Source organism: Bos mutus, chromosome 11 (genome assembly GCF_027580195.1).
Source record: "Bos mutus isolate GX-2022 chromosome 11, NWIPB_WYAK_1.1, whole genome shotgun sequence".
Classification (NCBI taxonomy): Eukaryota; Metazoa; Chordata; class Mammalia; order Artiodactyla; family Bovidae; genus Bos; species Bos mutus.
The window spans coordinates 33,962,468-33,981,398 of NC_091627.1; the positions used below are offsets into that span (position 1 = coordinate 33,962,468).

Below are 18,931 nucleotides of genomic sequence, written 5' to 3' on the forward strand. Positions count from 1 at the left end.
TCTTTCATACTTTTCATGTCTCTCCATGGTCAAGTACAGTTTACAAATTATTTTTTTTCATGTGTGCAGAGAGCATATCCTAGGGATCATTAACTTGCTGAGCTCACTGAGCAGTATGTGGGTCTCCTGCCACCAGTGCTTAATTGTTTGGCAGTTTTGCTAAGAAAGCACTGCTTGGTCTTGTGGTTAAGTAAACCTGCTCTTTTGAGTAATCATTAACTTACAGGGGTCTCCCATGTTCTACTTAAAATCCCCTAGTGTGATTAACTACTTACTTACCTATTTTCTACCTTATTTCTGTTGTTACTCAGTCGCTCAGTAACTACTAGGGATGCAATGTTGTGCTAACATTTGTGCTCAGTCGCTCAAGTGTATTCAACTCTTTGCAACCCTACGGACAGCAGCCCGCTCAGCTCCTCAGTCCATGGTATTTTCCAGGTAAGAATACTGGAGGGGGTTGCCATTTCCTACTCCAGGAGATCATCTAGACCCAGAGATCAAATCCGTGTCTCCTGCATCTTCTGCACTGGCAGGCAGTTTCTTTACCACTGAGCCACCTGGAAACCCACCTTATTTTCTACTTACTTCTAATAAGGCAAAGAAGGCACTCGAGGTCTAAAGCAAAATGAGTGAAGATTTGCTTTGTCTGACTAACAGGTCTTGAGGACTAGTATAGTAGGACTTTGTGCCTCTGTGTCACTGAATAACAACCAGCCTTCTGTCATTCGACTATATCTCAGTGGGTTCAACCAAACATTCCTTTCCTTCCCCGCCTCCCCTACCCTTTCCTTCCCCTCCTCCCATATCCTTCCTTTCTTTCTCTCCTTCCTTCCTTTCTTATTGTGGTAAAATATACACAACATAAAACTTACCACATTGACCATTAGTTAAGAGTGGAGTTCAGTGGCATTAAGTACACTTACATTTGCTGTGCAGCCCTCACCCATCATTCATCTGCAGAACTTTTTCATTTTACCAAACGACAACTCTGTGCCCATTAAACAATAATTCTCCTTTCCTCCCTTCCCCAGCCCCTAGCAACCACCAACCTACCTTTCTGTCTCTATGAATTTGACTGTTCTAGGCTTCTCATATATGTGGCATCATACAATATTGGTCCTTTTGTGTCTGGTTTATTTCGTTTAACATAATGCCTTCAAGATTCATCCATGTTGTAATATGTATACAAATTTCCTTGCTTTGGTAAGGCTGAATAATATTCCATTGTTTGTGTATACCACATTTTATTTATTCATTCACTTAGACATTTTTGGCTATTGTGAATAACACTGCTATGAGCCTTATTGTACAGATACCTGTTCAAGCCTCTGCTCTTTTTTGGAATATATATGCAGAAGTGGAATTGCCAGGTCATATGGTCATTCTATGTTTAATTTTTTGATCCACCGCCATACTGTTTTCAACTGTGACTGCACCAATGTGCATCCCCACCAACCAGCAGTGAATAAGGGTTCTCTAAAATCACTGATTTTGTAACATTCTTCCTGATTACAGGTTACTATAGAACATCTAGAAAATGTAAAATAAACAAAAAAAGCATAAAACCCCCTTTATTCTAACTATCTACTTCTACATTTGCCCTCAAGCATATTATCTCCCAACAGAAAGGGAAGGATCGTTTCCCTTGGGATGATTCTATTGAAAAGCTGGAGCATGTGATCCAAGAAAAGAGCTGAGGCCTGCCCTGCTTGATCTCATCGTCAGAGTCCCCATCCTGGCTATCCCACGACCCTGATCATTAATAGCGTTCAGGATGAGATAGTTGGATGGCATCACCGACTTAATGGACATGAGTTTGAGCAAGGTTCGGGAGTTGGTGATGGACAGGGAAGACTGGCGTGCTGCAGTCCATGGGGTCGCAGAGAGTCGGACATGACGGAGCAACTGAACTGAGTTAACGCTCATTTCTTTCTTTTTTCTTTTTTTTCTTAACGCTCATTTCTGAGTCGCATTCGTGGGGTGTTCGGGGTGACCCTAGTCTCAGGCGAGGCACAGAATAGTCACATTCTCCTTGGGCCTGTCTCCGAATCTTTAAAAGCAAATTTAGGATTAATAGAGCAAAACGTAAAATATTTGCGCAAAGTGATTCGTCTAGAGAAATGCGTTCCACACACGTACCGTCTACATGGTTAGAATGGAGCTTTCTTTTTCCGACCAAAAGCCACAGGACTACTTGGGTCTAATCCATCAAGCATGCGGGCCTCTCCAAGCGAGCGGAGGGCCGGAGTAGTTCCCGCCTCCTTTCTCTTCTTCAAGTCTCTATTGGCTGGTTCCTACCGTCAATCCGCCTCGTCCCTGCAGTCTCCTCCTATCACCACCGCCGTTAGCCCCTCGGGCCTGTGCTCTCATTGGTCCTCCCCGCAGTCGCTCTTTGCTAGGAGCATTCCGAGACAGCCACTGGGAGTCGCTGGATTCGGTTTTTAAAAAACGCCGCCACTGAACTGGCGGCGGTGCGGGCAATTCCAGTAGCACCCAGGCGCCCGGCCCTCCCAGCCTCTGCCCCCGGACCCAGAAGATCTAGAAGGAGCCGCAGGGCTCCAGCCCTGCGCGCCCGCCATGGGCCCCCGCCGCCAGAAACGCAAGCCCGAAACACCAAGGAGGCGCCCCGCGAGCCCGGCTCCCGCCGCCCCCCGGCCGGCCCCGTCCTTAGGTAACCCGCCACGATCCCTTTTCCTCCGAGCCGGTCTGCCTGCAGCCTGTCTGTGAGGTGGGTACGGACCCAGTCCGCGTGCTCATTTCACAGACGAAAAGCTGAGGCTTCTTGCTGATCTGGGATCGAGCCCATTCTCCCAATCCCGGTCCATTGGCCTTCTTCTACAGGGGGCAAAGCAGTTCTGTCCAGCATCGGTACGGAAGCAAGGTCCAAAACCCGGAGGGGACTGAGGAAAGCAGTTTCGAGGAAGAGAAAGGACTGGCTTAGACATTCTTGATGATTCTAACAGCGTGGATTGACTGCTTACCACTAGGCATTATGTTAAACTCTTTATACGAAGTTACTCAACTTTATATTGTGCCCATTTTACAAATGGAACAACAGGCTCAGACAGACCTGCTAACTTGAGCAAGGTCATCCAGTCTGCGGGACAGACTGGGTGAAAAATCCCACAGGGATTTTTTTAAATCAGTGTTTGTGCTTTTTTCAGTCGCAAAAATTATTGGCTACTTTTGGTGACAACTTCACAAAAGTTTTGTGACAACAACAGTTTACTTTTAGAAGGTGCCTGTTTAGGTATTCCGGGGGGGGAGGGGGTGATTTGATTTTTTTTTTCCTTCAGTGAGTAGCTGTGTTGGGCCTTAACCAGAGTGCCGTAACTCAACCTGTTCTCTCACCTTGTCCTCTTCCAGAGGTATGTGCCTGGAAAGAAGACTGGTCTGTGGTCCTCAGTTTCTGGGCTGTGGTCTGGTGGATGGGAGACCTAACCATCAGCAACCTCTTTACTTGTCTCCTGCTCCATAGCTAAGAGCAGGGAGAAGAAAGTATTATCGGTTTTTTGTAGATGTTGCTATAGTGCATAGAATTTTTTTCTTTCCTAAGAAGGCAATGGCACCCCACTCCAGTACTCTTGCCTGGAAAATCCCATGGATGGAGGAGCCTGGTGGGCTGCAGTCCTTGGGGTCGATAAGAGTCGGACACGACTGAGCGACTTCCCTTTCACTTTTCACTATCATGCATTGGAGAAGGAAATGGCAACCCACTCTAGTATTCTTGCCTGGAGAATCCCAGGGATGGGGGAGCCTGGTGGGCTGCCGTCTATGGGGTCGCACAGAGTTGGACACGACTGAAGCACTTAGCAGCAGCAAACATAAATAACCTTTGCAGCTAGTGAACTTGCTGAATTCTCTTGTGAATCCTAATAGTCTTTCAGTTGCTTTAATTGAAATTTTCAAGCGAGCTATTATGTACAAATAATGACTTTTGAATCGGTTTTTCATTTTTATACATTTTCTTTCTTATTGTTACGGAGGCCCTGAGACTAGTGTCGCCATGGGTCTGTTTTCCCCTCTTCCCAGTGACCCTTCAACTCATTCCAATCTGACTCCTCAAAACCATTACCCCTGTGTCTAGTGCCTTTGAACTACTCCTGTCAAGGTCACCAACTACTTTTGTGTTGCCAACTTTATTAGACATGCCTGTGTCCTTCTCTTACCCTGTCTTTCAGAAGCATTCGACACAGTGGGCCATTTCTTCCTCAAACCCTCCATCCCCCTGACTCCGTGGTACATACACTCTGTAATTTCTGCTCAGTGGTTAGTGCCTATGCCATCTCTTGAGCAAGTTGATGTTGGACTTCCGTGGTCTCCTTTTTCTTTCTTTCCCTTCCCCAGGGGGTTCATCCCTCCTTTTGACTCCAGTAGGACTCCACTCTGACAGCTCTCACATGTTTATCTCCAGCCTGGGTCTCACCTCTGACTCCACATACCTATGTCCAACTAGTGTGACTTTGGGGTATGTCACACTAGTTCAGTTCAGTAGCTCAGTTGTGTCCGACGCTTTGCAACCCCATGGACTGCAGCACACCAGGCTTCCCTGTCCATCACCAACTCCTGGAGCTTGCTTAAACTCATGTCTATAGAGTTGGTGATGCCATCCAACCATCTCATCCTCTGTCATCCCCTTCTCCTCTGGCCTTCAATCTTTCCCAGCATCAGGGTTTTTTCCAACGAGTCAGTTCTTCACCAAACATATCTTAAAGCAAACTTTTGGTTACTCTCCTCCTGCCTCTTCATCCTCAGTTTCCCCCATTTCAGTAAATGGCACAACCTCCCACAGCCAAAAACCTGGAAGAGATTTTTCATCCTGTGCCTCATGTCCATCCAATCCAAATGTAAGTTCAGGTACTTCTACCGCCACATCACGTCCTAATCATGCCACTTGTTTGCTTTTCTACTCCCACAAGCCTCATCGAAGCCCCCACCCTAAGCTGGCTATGACATGACTTCCACTCTTGTCCCTTTTCAGTACTTTCCTTACATAGGAACAGGAGTGATCTTTAAATAAAAGTGTATCGTCTCTCCGTCCTGCTTAAAGCTCTTCCATGGCTTCCCATTACGTTAGGATTAAGGTAATGCGTGAAAGAGTTAGCATTTAAATTAAGACCCTCAAAGGATCATCACTGAGGGTCAGTAGGACCCTGAAAGGATCATTTATTCATTCATTTAACAAATATTTATGTAGCACTGATCCACTGTTCTCCAGTTGCTGAAGATTACCACAATGACTACAATAGACAAAAATCCCTGCTTTGGAGAGCCTGTTATCTACAGTCTACTATTTGGCTTCCTGGGTAGCGCTAGTGGTAAAGAATCTGCCTGCTAATGCAGGAGACCCAAGAGACAGGGGTTCGATCCCTGAGTTGGGAAGATCCCCCTGGAGGAGGGCGTGGCAACCCACTGCTGTATTCTTGCCTGGAGAATCCCATGGACAGAGGAGCCTGATGGGCTACAGTCCAGGGGGTTGCACTGTTGGACACGACCGAGCATGCACATTTGGCAGTTTGATGGCCAGGTTGCAGCACACCACATATTTTCCACTGCCTTTTACTCTATGACTCTACTCTTTTTCTCAGGCACGTCCTCCCGTCCACTTGCTCGCCGGAGACATACAGTCCTGAAGGAGATCCGAACTCTTCAGAAGACCACACACCTGCTGTTAAGAAAGAGCCCCTTCTGCCGCCTGGTGAGCTCCAGGGAGCCTCCCGCCAACCCCTGTGCAGCCTCCTTTGTTTAAATTTCCCGGGTGTTGGGGCCCTGTCATCTCTTGCCCAAACGGCAAGGGACCTCTTCTATAATCTGATCAGGGACACTTCAGCTCCTGAAAACTGGATCCTGCCGAGGGCAACTTCTCATTCTTTATAGAGTTCGTTTCTAACCCCCACCACCTTTGAAACTGTGCTCTTTGATTTTGTAAAAGGAACTCTCTCATCCAACCACCCTCTCATCCCTTCTCCTGCCCTAACAGATTGTCTCCTCCTCCCCCCACACCATGACCAGGATAGATGTGCCCATCTCTAACCTCCCTGGAGTTGACACCTAGTTAGGTGTTAGCTACTAGTTAGGTCCCAAGGTTAAGCACCAGGAAGGAAGAACAGAAGTGAAGATTCATGGAGGCTCATGGAGAGAGTCTGTCTTCTTTGAGTCTCCTTTTCCTCTCTACTCTTCCCTTTGCTCCCCATCCCCGCTCTTTCACAGGCAAGAGAAATATGTGTTCAATTCACTCGTGGTGTGGACTTCAATTGGCAAGCCCAGGCCCTGTTGGCCCTACAAGAGGTAAGAAAGGGGCCAGGGGCCAGTTGGGTGAGGGGTGAGAATGGGAGAAGGATGAGGCTGAATATCAGCTCCTTGAAAAGAGCAACGGAACACCCCAAGTCTGGAGGCTGGATTCTGGTCTGGTAGTAGTGGAATTCCGTGGCAAAGTTCAGTCTCGTGCTGTAAACAATCTTTCCTGTAGTCTTTTGAGCCCTTAGAGGCTGAGTTTTTAGCAGGTCCCTCAGCAAAAAGCAGCCCACATCCCCTGGTCATTGTCAGTCTTTCTGATTCTCTTTGTGTCCACAGGCGGCAGAAGCATTTCTAGTTCATCTCTTTGAGGATGCCTATCTCCTCTCCTTACACGCCGGCCGCGTCACGCTCTTCCCGAAGGATGTGCAGCTGGCCCGGAGGATCCGAGGCATTCAGGAAGGGCTTGGCTGAGCTCTGGCCACCCGCCCAAGTCTCTGTAAGCATTTCCTGCTCACCAGAGAGTGAGCAGACCTTGCGGGGAGAGCACTCAACTGCCCACCGCCAGGGCGGGAATTTCTCTGAAAGAAGCTTCTTTCTCCATCCTGACTCCTTTGCTGCCTTGCCTCCCCTTTGTTCTCTAGGAAAGCTTTGACCTAGTTTTAACTTGAATGTTTGGGATTCTGCGGCTCGTGTCCTTTTGTACAAATTTATTTTTCAGTTTTAATTTTGACTTCCCTGTAGCTCAAATGGCAAAGACTCTGCCAGCCATATAGGAGTTCTGGGTTCAATCCCTGGGTCAGGAAGATCCTCTGGAGAAAGGAATGGCAATCCACTCCAGTATTCTTGCTTGGAGAACTCCATAGACAGAGAAGCCTGGAGGTCTACAGTTCATGGAGTCACAAAGAGTCAGACACGACTGAGCAACTAACACACGCTTATTTTTCAATTAAATAATGACCAGATAAACTGAATCTGACAGAGTTCATCCTCTCTGTTTTTCAAGGACTAGATGACCTTGTGGGATTCTTTTGGGTTTGATTTTTTAATTGGAAAGTAATGGCTTTACAATGTTGTGTTGGTTTCTCTGGTATAACAACACGAATCAGCCATAATTATATAGTATCCCCTCCCTCTTGAGCCTCCCTCTCCTCTAGGTCATCACAGAGCGCCAGGCTGGACTCCGAATGTTATATAGCAGCTTCTCCCTAGCTAGTTATCATTCACACATGATAGTGTATATATGATGACCTTGTTTTGATTGAAAGAAAGTTCTTATTTTTGAAAATGCCTTGTTAGTTAATATGATTCCTGAATTTCAGGGTTGATACCAGAGCTTCTGCCTGTAGCCAGGACCAGATCCATGGAGTACAAGGTGTTGCCTGGACTTGCTCTCTCAAAGCAGAGCGTGCGAGTTGTTTTTGTAGTTAGTTGTTTTTTAGAAGAAGACTGCATGGCTTTCCTCTGTAACAGAGGCAATATATGAGAGAATCAACACATTCCAGAAATCCCGAGAATAATTTTCAGATGAAGAGCCTCTAAGGTTGACTTCACTTTGCAAATTATTCATGTGACTGATGATTTGGAAGACATCAGACTTTCTAGGTTATAGACAAAAAGGATATTTACTGATTATTTTAAATCTTCTTGTACCATTTAAATTTTTTTACCATATATATATATTTACTTTTATTTAAAACATGATGGAAAAAAATAAGAGAAAACCAGTCAGTTGCATGGAAGAGCCTGGTGCATCCAGCGTACAAATCTCTGTCTTCAGATTGACTTCATCATTCACGGCAGAAGCAAGTTTGTATGTGGACTGTACCTGTCAACAGATTATACAGCTTTTCAAAAACTCAATTGGGATGAAAATAGAAAATTGTTAAGGTTTGATGTTCTGGCTCCTTCTGGTAAATTCCTGCCAAAATCATTCAGAAATTCCAACTTGTAGAATTTATTTTATTCTTTATTTGCAAATCATAGACAATGTATCATAATTTATACTTCAGAATTTTTCATTCCAGGATTTTAAAGAGCCTTTTCAATGTTTTTACAGGTATTTTTATAACTTCCTTGTGGAAAGAGAATAAAAATTATTCTTAATGAAAAAAATTTGAAGCAAAGTTACTGTTATACATAGATTATACTATGTTCTTTGTGTGTTAGCATTAAATTCTTCATTTGGACACTTTGCCAACAACCACAATTTAAACAAGAGAATTGAGGGATGTATCTTTGCCTCCAGTGGAGTAGAGTATGAGCCAATAAAATCCTTGCCCTTCTCTTGTAACTGAAAGCAGTTTAAGAGACTTCCAGGGAAATAGGAAGTGCCACCTGAAGACGTTTAGATACTGTGTGTGATGAAAATGATTAGTGAGGGTGGATACTAATAACAATGCGTCAGCCAACTGAATTCAAACTAAAGGGAAGGACCAAGTTCTGTTGTTTGATAAATTTTAACCCTTTGTAAAAGCCTTTTCCTGTTCGACATCAACTCATTTTTATGTAAACATTGAAATAAAGCTTATCTATGAATACATTTAAAGTTCTTGTCAGGGTGTTATTAATCAGAAGATTATGCATGCATGCATGCAAAGTCGCTTCAGTCATGTCCAACTCTGTGCGACCCCATAGACAGCAGCCCACCAGGCTCTGCTGTCCACAGGATTCTCTAGGCAAGAATACTGGAGTGGGTTGCCATTTCCTTCTCCATCAGGATTATACTCTTCCTCTAATTTTCTTAAAATTGACACTTCTCTGCTCTCCTAAAATTGTACTAACCAGGACCCCACTGCAACACATGGTCACATGTCACATTCAAATGCCAGGCAGGATGTGTGCTCAGCACCACAGAGTAACATGTATAGTAATCATACAATAACCTGAGAATCTGATGTTACAATTTACTATCAACTTTGAGCTCTTACATAGCTGATGTTGGAGTTTCGTTTTTTGTTTTCCCTACTTTCTGGGTGATTTCACCAACATCATTTTCTAACCTTTCCAGTGAGGTTTTTATTTATGCTTTCACATTTTTTAATATCCAAGAACTCTCTTCATTGCAGTGCTCAGGCTTCTCATTTCGGTGGCTTCTCTTGTTGCAGAGCACAGGCTTTAGGCCCCCGGGCTTCAGTAGTTGTGACGCACAGGCTTAGTTGCTCTGTGGCATGTGGGATGGGCTCTCCCCAGAGCAGAGACTGAACCCATGTCGCCTGCATTGGCAGGCGAATTCTTATCCACTGTACCACCAGGGAAATCCTAGTTCTAGAATTTTTTGATTCTTCTCAAAATTGTCATGTCCCTTTTTATAATTTCTAGCTCCTTGTCGAAAATGTCGACATTTATATCCTTTAACATAGAAAGTAAGTTGCTTTGCAGACTATGTCTGTAACTCTCATAGACTCCCTATGAATCTGTTTCTATTTATGGCTTCTATTGATTCTTGCTCATTTTTTTTTTTCTCTTTGGTGTTGATTACACATGATTGTATGCCTGACACATCTATATGGGGAAATAATTTGAGGACTAGAATGGTATCTTCCTCTAGAGAGGATTGGGTTTTTTTTTTTCTACAGGTGCCTAGAGGCAGTAAACATTCAGAACCACCTTCAGCCCAAGATTTTCTGAACCACCCAGATGATTCAAAGCCAAGGAGCTGTGTAGAAATCGCTTCTCGGGTGGTGGCAGGTGGGATTCAGGATGGGGGGACACATGTATACCTGTGACTGATTCATGTTGATGTATGAAAAAACATCACAATACTCTATAAAGTATTTATCTGCCAAGTGAAATTAATTTTTTTTAAATTGCTTCTCATTCACTTTATTCCCAAGGTACAGGCAGCCCTCCAAAGTCAATTTATCACTCTTACCTTAGCAGGCCTGTACTTCAGCCTTGTCTCCCTAACTCCACAAGGTTACCAAAAGCATAGCTCATTCGAATCTCAGCTACATCCCACGGGAAAATGTTAGGCCTAATCTGCTATTAAACGCATCTCTAGATTTCCATCCTCTCTTTGATCTTGGATCAATAGTTTCTAATAATCTACCTTGTTAGCAGTTTAATGCTTTTAAGAGCAAAAATATATTTGTCCAACTTTTTCTTTGTCTTCAGTAGGAGAGTGGTCCAAATGACTACTGGCATAAAGACCAGATAGACCAATGGAATAGGATGGGGGGCCTATAAGTAAACCCTTGAATATGTGGTCAAATGATTTTTGACAAGGGTGCCAAGGCCATTAAATGGGGAAAAGAGGTTTTCCAACAAATGTTTCTGGAAAAACTGGATATCCCCATGCAAAGAATGAAGTTGAAACCTTACCCACCACCATATAGAAAAGTTGACTCAAAATGGACCAAAAGCTTAAATATAAGAATGTCAATTACAAAACTCTCAGAAGAAAACAGGGGAAAAAAGGGTTTTTTTAAAGACAAAAAAACATTAAGAAAGAAAAAAAAATAGGGCAAATACTTCACAACATTGGATTTGGCAATAATTTCTTGGATATGACACCAAAGGTACAGGCAAAAGAAAAAAATGAACATATTTGACTATGAAAATTAAGGATTTGTGTGCAATCAATAGTGAAAAGGCAGAATGAGCAAATATTTGTTACATATATGCTAAGTCTCTTCAGTTGTGTCCGACTCTCCTTGACTCTATGGACCAGGAGCTCACCAGGCTCCTGTCCATGAGATTCTCAGGAAAGAATACTGGGCTGGATATATATATATATATATATAAATGAGATAATGAGACAACACAGATTGAGAAAAATATTTGCAGATCATATCTGATAAAGAGATCAATACCAGAATATATAGAAAACTAAACAACAAAATCTTGATTCACAAATGAGAAAAGGACTTGAGTAGAGGAATATGTTCCAACAAGAATGTTAGTTTTGTAATTCTAAATACTCAATAAAATACTTTCTCAAATTTTGTAATATGTTTTCCCAATGGGGGAAAAAATTGGACTTCATCCTCAATGTTTATATCCCAGCTGATAATAGCTCTTTTCATTATTGGCTAAACTGTTTGATGAGAATATAGAGTCAGTTCCAAATCCCCAACCTGTAGAAGATTCCAAGAAATGGCTCCCAGAGAAAATTAAATGTAGCTTGATCCAGGACAGAAACAGATGTGAATTTCAGAGTCTCTGAGTGACCTGTAGAGAATTGGCAGAGTGCCTGTCCCTGGGCATTTGCTAAGTTCTGATCGGTCCCCACTCCACCCTAGCCATGTGAGTCATTCTGGACACCCTCTCTGGTCTATCAACTTCAACGGAAGCAGGGTCCTCAGGGTAGAAGGCAGAGGGTCAGATACCAGATGCCAATGAATACTGTAGAGAGAAAGGATTGACATTCAGTCCAAATAATACTAAACCCCTTTGCCTAACACATGTCTCTCCAAGCCTTGTTACTTTGACGTTTGCCCAGTTTACAGTTCGAACACAGAGTCAGAACTCACTCTCCTCCCTTTCATCAGATCTCACTCATACACCTAGAGAATTGAAACCCCAACTCTGCTATTAATAATAGCATGACTTACCTGCAACTTTTTGATAGAAACAGCAGCAAAGAACAGGAGACAGCCATCAGATTGGACCCAGATGCCACCCCAAGGCTTAAGAGACAGCAGAGTTAGTTAGCACACTTGAGATAAAATGAGTTTTTTTCAAGCCCTTTCATGGAATCAAGACTTACAGGTTTGGGAGTAATGGCAATAACCAGCCAGTTTTGAAAGTGAAAGAGGAGAGTGAAAAAGTTGCCTTAAAACTCAACATTCAGAAAACTAAGATCATGGCATGTGGTCCCATCACTTCATGGCAAATAGATGGGCAAACAGTGGAAACAGTGGCAGTCTTTGTTTTTGGGGGCTCCAAAATCACAGACTTTATTTTTGGGGGGCTCCAAAATCAAAAGTGACTGCAGCCATGAAATTAAAAGACATTTGCTCCTTGGAAGAAAAGTTATGACCAACCTAGACAGCATATTAAAAAGCAGAGACATTACTTTGCCAACAAAGGTCCATCTAGTCAAAGCTATGGTTTTTCCAGTAGTCATGTATGGATGTGAGAGTTGGACTATAAAGAAAGCTGAGCACAGAAGAATTGATGCTTTTGAACTGTGGTGTTGGAGAAGACTCTTGAGAGTCCCTTGGACTGCAAGGAGATCCAACCAGTCCATTCTAAAGGAAATCAGACCTGCATATTCATTGGAAGGACTGATGCTGAAGCTGAAACTCCAATACTTTGGCCACCTGATGCAAAGAACTGACTCACTGGAAAAGCCCTGACGCTGGGAAAGATTGAAGGCAGGAGAAGGGGACAACAGAGGGTGAGATGGTTGGATGGCATCACCGACTGGATGGACATGAGTTTGGGTGGACTCCGGGAGTTGGTGATGGACAGGGAGGCCTGGTATGCTGTAGTCCATGGGGTCTCAGAGTCGGACACGACTGAGTGACTGAACTGAACTTACACACACATATCCATGCCTGAATCTCCTCTCCAACAGCCACCTCCCCTCACCTCCCTGTTGTCTCTTTGGACTCCTCTACTGATGAGGAGCTCATCAATTCCCTAGGCAGCTTATTCCACACCTTGATACCTCTGACTCCAGAAAAGTCAGTAATTTCCTCCTACTATTTCCCAATCCCCCTCCTGGGGCCCATATAGGTCGTACCTCACTCCTCCGTAGTGTGACAGGCTTTCCTGCAAGAGGGCAGTCCTGTGACAGTTCAAAGTCACCACTGGACTGACCGTCGTGACAATTAGATCAGACTCCAGCTCCTTGGCTTGGAGCCTATTTAAATTTGGTCTTGCTAGTAAATCATGGAGGAAAGAGAATTTCCAGACAAAGCCCCTCTCAGAGCACCTCTTCCTCTCCCAGGGGAGCCTGTTGACCCCAGGCCATTGTCAGTCACTCTTAGGGCTCCTGGGGGAGAAAGTGGGATGGAGGTATCGTGGGGGAGAGGGGGCTGGCTTCCCAGGACCACCTGGACTTTCCAATTCTCTAAGGAGCTTTACATGCACCCATCTGTTCACAATCTACATCTAAAGCCAGGCTGCTTACAATCTGAAGGAAGAGGCGTGGCCTAGCTGAGGGGTGCCGCCTTCACCCCTTGCTTGCCCTCCCATGTGAGCACCACCAGGCTCCGCCCACCATCAGTCTACCCCTGGCTCCTTTCTGCGCTGCAACTGAACCAGTAATTTTTTACAAAATTTTAAAAGTTGAATAGATAAAGATACTCTGTAAACTACAAACCTGGTAGACTGAGTATAGAAAAACACAATTCAACTAAAACTTACCAGGCACATTAATATATGAATGACAGTGAGGAGATGGTCTGGTAAACAGATGTGGTGATCAGCAAGACATACATGCTAACTGATGGTCCCTGGAACCAAGATCATGGCACACCAAAATCCAATGTTGGAGGAAAGTGGAGCAGCTACAGGGACTGATGACGAAGCACCTCTCTTTCCCTCTTGGAGTCTGACAGATCAGGACAGGATGGACAGTCCTGTTTTGAGGACTCGTATGGGCCTGGGGCCCCACAGGGCTCTCTCCCTGGAGTCCCTCCCAGCCTCCCCATTCCACAGCCAAGGAAACGGAAGCCCAGAGATGGTAAGCGGAGAAACTCCCCTGACTCAAGTTGAGGGGACTTTGCAGGCATGAAGCGGGGGATGGTTCTTAATCCTGCCACAGAGATGGGGACAAATGACCAGCTAGGGAGACCACGGTGGGGACAGAAGGGACACAGAAGAGAGACACAGCATTAGATTGTGACAGCAGGCAGCTGAGTCACTCCCAGGATCTTTGCTCTCCCCAAACAACCAAAACCAGAGTCCAGCTCTTCTGGGGCCCTTGGGAGTGTTCAAGGCCCACCTTTCTATGAGGAGAGAAAGAGCTGAGCACCAGTGACCACCAGAGTGAGGCACGACAGACGTGGCAGGATGTCAAGGACCCTTTCTGTCCCCCTTCCTCCCTGCTACCCCCGCCCTCACTGGTACAGGATTCTGACTTTGGAGACCCCTCTAAAATATCCCCTTGGCCCTCTATGGGCTGAATTGTATTCCCCCAAATTCCTTTGCTGAACTTCTAACCTCAAATGTAGTGTGCCTGTTCTTTGGGGAGGTAATTAAGGTAGAACAGGGTCAGCGGGGTGGGCCTGAATCCAGTGTGGCTGGACTTCTTATAAGAAGAGGAAGTTTGGACCCAGATGTATATAGAAGGAAGACCATGTGGAGAAACAGGGAGAAGATGGCCATCCGCAAGACCTGGAGAGAGACCTCAGAAGAAACAACCCCACTGGCACCTTGAACTTGGACCTTCAGCCTCTAGAAATGTGAGGAAATAAGTGTATGTTGTTGTTTAATCACCCTCCTCCACCCCTCTGCCGCTGCCTGTGGTACCTGTGTGTCAGCAAACGAATACAGCCCTCACCTACCATCTGGGTCTCACTGTTACACCGGCATCCACAGCATGACAGGCTGGTTCAACAGTGGAAGTGGGCACTGGGTCCATCACAGACAGTGGATGTGTTGGGGAGGGTGGCGGGGAGAGGAGGTGAAACATCACAGCAGACCCAGGGCGTGGGCTGTTCAAGGCAGCAAGGCTGGGGTCCATGCAAGTGAATGGGCAGTAGAAGGAATGGGACCCTGTGCACTTGGGTGCGTGTGTGCATGCTCAGTCACTCAGTCATGTCTGACTCTGCGACCCCATGTGCACCAGGCTCCTCCGTCCATGGAATATTCCAGGCAAGAATACTGGAGCAGGTTGCCATTTCCTACACCAGGGGATCTTCCCAACCCAGGGATCGAACCCACATCTCTCGTGTCTCCTGCACTGGCAGGTGGGTTCTTTACCACTGAGTCACCTGGGAGTCCCTGATGCACTTGGGAGAGAGTCCCAGAAACCCTTGGACTTTTCCACTGGCACCTCTGGGGCAGAGGATGTTGATTCAGAAGGAAAACTGTAGAACTCACAGCTGGAAGAGAGCTCTGCAAGTCCCAGGCTCACCTCTGACCTCCTGGCAGGCAAGAACAGCAGGCCTCCAGCCCAGGGAGAAACCCAAAGGGAAAGCAACCCAATTAGATCATGACAAGTGTGCAGGCATTTAAATTAGAAAATGACTGTAAAAAGAGAGGCCAAACATATTGGTAAAGAACCTTCCTATCCTTTCACATGGCTGAGACACACATGTTCTTCCTGACAACTCGGAGGGGGGTTGTTGCACATGAGATAATGAGATCACCAGAGTAGGAAGGAACGCAGGCCTGGCACAGACAGTCTGAAGCCCGACTCTGACTGTGGCTCTGTGACCCAGGCAAGCTACTCATCCCCTGTTAGTCCCACTGCAGGCTCTGGCAGCGCCCACCACCCCATGAATGGCAGCAGTGGCTAGTGTCATCACAGTTCCATAGCAATGCGTTCAGGGAGGCTGAGTGGCCGTGTGGTGTCTTACACCCAAGTCACAGACTTGGACACCCTGGTACCCCCCAAGGAGTCTTGGCCACATAAACAAGGTGTCGGCCTTAAAAATCACCTTCACAGCCCTATTTCAGGATGGTTACATGAGAAAGGCTCAGAGGGTAGTGGCCTTGGGGGCTAGGACTTGGGTGGGGCTTAAGTGGTTTAAGCAACTCTGAAAGGTTGTCACTAGCTATTGAATAAAATCGGTCACCCTCAGTTCCCAAGCAGAGACACTGACGTACCATAACATCTGGAATTTATTTGGTGTCTTTCTGCCAAGAAGATCAAAGCACTTGAAAATAATTTCCTCTAAACTTTTCAGAGAAAGAAGCCAGTGGGGGGAAAAAACATTTCACCTATGAGTTCTGTTTGACATCAATCTCTGAGACTTCATAATTCTATATGTTCTAACAAGAGACTTCTGCTCACCTCCTCAGTGGCATTCTGAGCAGTAAACAGGCGAGGCTGACCCCATTTTACAGATGGGTAAGTGGGGGCCCAGGGAGCCTAAACTGCCTTTCCTAAGTGAGGACTTTCCCATCGTGCACTGCTGCACACTGGAACCTCCACACACCGTCATGTTTGCCAGTTTCTCCTTCCAGGGACTCCCCTAAATTCTTCCTGTATTCTCAAAGCCTTCTCCTCTCTCTTTGTCCCAGGACTCACCTTCTTCGATCCTCTGCACCTCTGCCTCGCTTTTGCATTCAGCTTCTTGCTCTTCACATGGCCGTGTCTTTGAAGCTGGAAAAACCTTTCCCCAAACCCTGCTGCTGCTCCTCTTAGCCCTGCTGGCCCTTCCTCTCCCTGACAAGTTTCCTCTGGACTGTGGACAGTGGTTTCTTCTGTCTTTTCACCCCATACTCTTGAGCCCACAGGCAAACTTTCACTTCACTCTTTGCATTGCAGCTGCTCACAGGCACCATTCTTGGTCTCCTGAGTCATAATAGCCACCAAACACTGAGGGGCCTACTGCTGCAGGCGTTGTATCATCCATCCTTAAATGACCTTGAGAGATGGATAATGTTAGCCCAGGCTACTGACTTGGTAATGCAAACACTCAGCCTATAGCAGAGTAGACATTCAGAGCAGCCCCCATACTTCTATAGGTTTTACTTTCAGGAACCCCACTAAAGTTCTCATGGTGAAAACCGGAGAAAATTCCCCTTGTGTTTCCGGCAGGGGATGGGAAAAGTAACTACGTTGAAATAAGCCTAGAGGGTTATTCATAATAAGGGCCTTCCAGGGGAAACTCCACCAGAGCCTTATCTTACTTGAGAAAAGGGCAAATATCTAGCTCTGGTCCCCTGTAGACTTCCTGTCTCATGTAAGGAAAGAGAGAAAAAAAGCTTTAGAATTGTTTCTGCAAGTCATAACGCAGGAACTCAGTCCTGCTAAAAAAAAAAGGGAATGAGATTTAATCATAGGATGACAGAACACTTACCAACACATTTCCACCACATCAACAGGCCCCAGGACAATAATAGCAGATCACAACTGAAAAAGCTGCAAGTCACAGAATCTATTTAAGAAAGTGTTCCTAGGGAAATCCAAAGATAACAGGGGAAGACAATAAACAAAGAAATTAGAGGAAACAATCTTTGGCGCCTGTAATGATTATTCAACACAGCCCAGCTTCTACACAGATGAACACAAAGCCTTCTACTGAAAGCTTAACTACCTCAGTTTCTCTCTTTCTCTTTTTTAAAAGATTTATTTATGACCGTGCAGGGTCTTCATTGCTGCATGTGGGCTTTCTCCAGTTGTGGTAAGTGGGGGTACTCATAGCAGCGCACAGGCTTCTCATTGCAGTGGTTTCTCTTGTGGAACACGGGTTCTAGGCATGTGGACTTCAGTATTTTTGGTGCATGGGCTCAGTAGTTGTGGATCCCAGGCTCTAGAGCACTGGCTCAGTAGTCATGGTGTGTGGGTTTAGTTGTCCCATGACATATGGGATCTTCCTGAGCCAGGGGTTGAACCCGTATCTCCTGCATTGGCAGACAGTTTCTTTACCACTGAGCCACCAGGGAAGCCCTACCTCAGTTTCTCCTGTCAATGCATCATGTCTGGCTTTCAACAAATATGGTAGATATTAATCCAAATATATCAAGAGTCACTTTAAGTGTGGATGTTCTAAGGATACCAATTAAAAGACAAAAATTGTCAAAGTGAGTCAAAAAAAAAAAGACCTGACCACAGGCTGTCTACAAGAAACTCACTTTAAGTATAAAGACATAGACAGATTAAAGGTAAAAAGATAGAAAAAGATACACCATGGTAACACTAATCAAAGTAAAATTGAAGTGACCATGTTAATCCTAGACAAAGAGACTTCTGAACAGGAAAATTAACAGAGATAAAGAGATTCATTACATACTGATAAAGGGGTGAAGTTTTTTTTTTTTAATGTAACAAGATATGACAAATAATTGTAACAAATACACTACACTGATGTAAAATGTTAATAATAAGGAAAATTCTGTGGTGTGTGTTTATGTGTTACATGTCTTGGAAGATATATGGAAACTGTTTTATCTGCTTAATTTTTCTGTACCTCTAAAACTGCTGTAAAAAGCAAAGTTTACTAATTTTTAAAAGGTAATACATGTTGATTTTTTTAACTTGGAAGAATTGGAAAAATAGAAAACTAAAATTCTGAAAACTTTATCATCCAAAGACAACTGATATTGACCATTTGATAAAGTGCTACCATACTTCTTTGTGTAATCTTTTACTAATAGAAATTTCTTTATATCTATATTATACCCTGTACCTTCGTCTGTCTTCTATTATAGCTGTCTGTCTCTTCCACAAGGTCTTAAGTTCTCCAAGGGTAAGAACCACAACTTAATTTTCATATTTCACATGGTTCTTGCCATAAAATCTGGAACATAGTAGGACTTCAACAAATTTTTATTCAGTCCAGTTCAGTTCAGTTGCTCAGTCATGTCCGACTCTTTGCAACCCCATGAACTGCAGCATGCCAGGCCTCCCGGTCCATCACCAACTCCCGGAGTCCACCCAAACCCATGTCCATTGAGTTGGTGATGCCATCCAACCATCTCATCCTCTGTCGTCCCCTTCTCCTCCTGCCCTCAATCTTTCCCAGCAGCAGGGTCTTTTCAAATGAGTCAGCTCTTCACACAGGTGGCCAAAGTACTGGAGTTTCAGCTTCAACATCAGTCCTTACAATGAACACCCAGGACTGATCTCCTT

General features: G+C 44.8%; 1 protein-coding gene across 2 annotated transcripts; it reads left to right on the forward strand.

The window, feature by feature from the left end:
• Positions 1–2,431: 2,431 nt before the first annotated feature.
• Positions 2,432–10,012, forward strand: CENPA (centromere protein A). Of its 2 annotated transcripts, none has more exons than XM_070379252.1 (5): positions 2,432–2,671; positions 5,589–5,698; positions 6,211–6,288; positions 6,574–6,733; positions 9,813–10,012. In XM_070379252.1, the coding sequence occupies exons 1-4, from the start codon at positions 2,578–2,580 to the stop codon at positions 6,706–6,708; spliced, it is 417 nt and encodes a 138-aa protein (XP_070235353.1). In that variant the 5' UTR covers positions 2,432–2,577; the 3' UTR covers positions 6,709–6,733; positions 9,813–10,012. The 2 variants fall into 2 exon arrangements, with proteins under 2 accessions (XP_070235353.1, XP_070235352.1); XM_070379251.1 differs by lacking the exon at positions 9,813–10,012 and adding an exon at positions 7,557–8,790 and having other exon boundaries at positions 2,434–2,671.
• Positions 10,013–18,931: the final 8,919 nt, after the last annotated feature.

Excerpts from the sequence above, each read along its gene's own strand:
- CENPA (XM_070379252.1), top strand. The coding sequence starts at position 2,578 with ATGGGCCCCCGCCGCCAGAAACGCAAGCCCGAAACACCAAGGAGGCGC. Across the intron at positions 5,699-6,210 it reads AGAGCCCCTTCTGCCGCCTG|GCAAGAGAAATATGTGTTCA; the intron begins GTGAGCTCCAGG and ends GCTCTTTCACAG. Across the intron at positions 6,289-6,573 it reads CCCTGTTGGCCCTACAAGAG|GCGGCAGAAGCATTTCTAGT; the intron begins GTAAGAAAGGGG and ends TTGTGTCCACAG.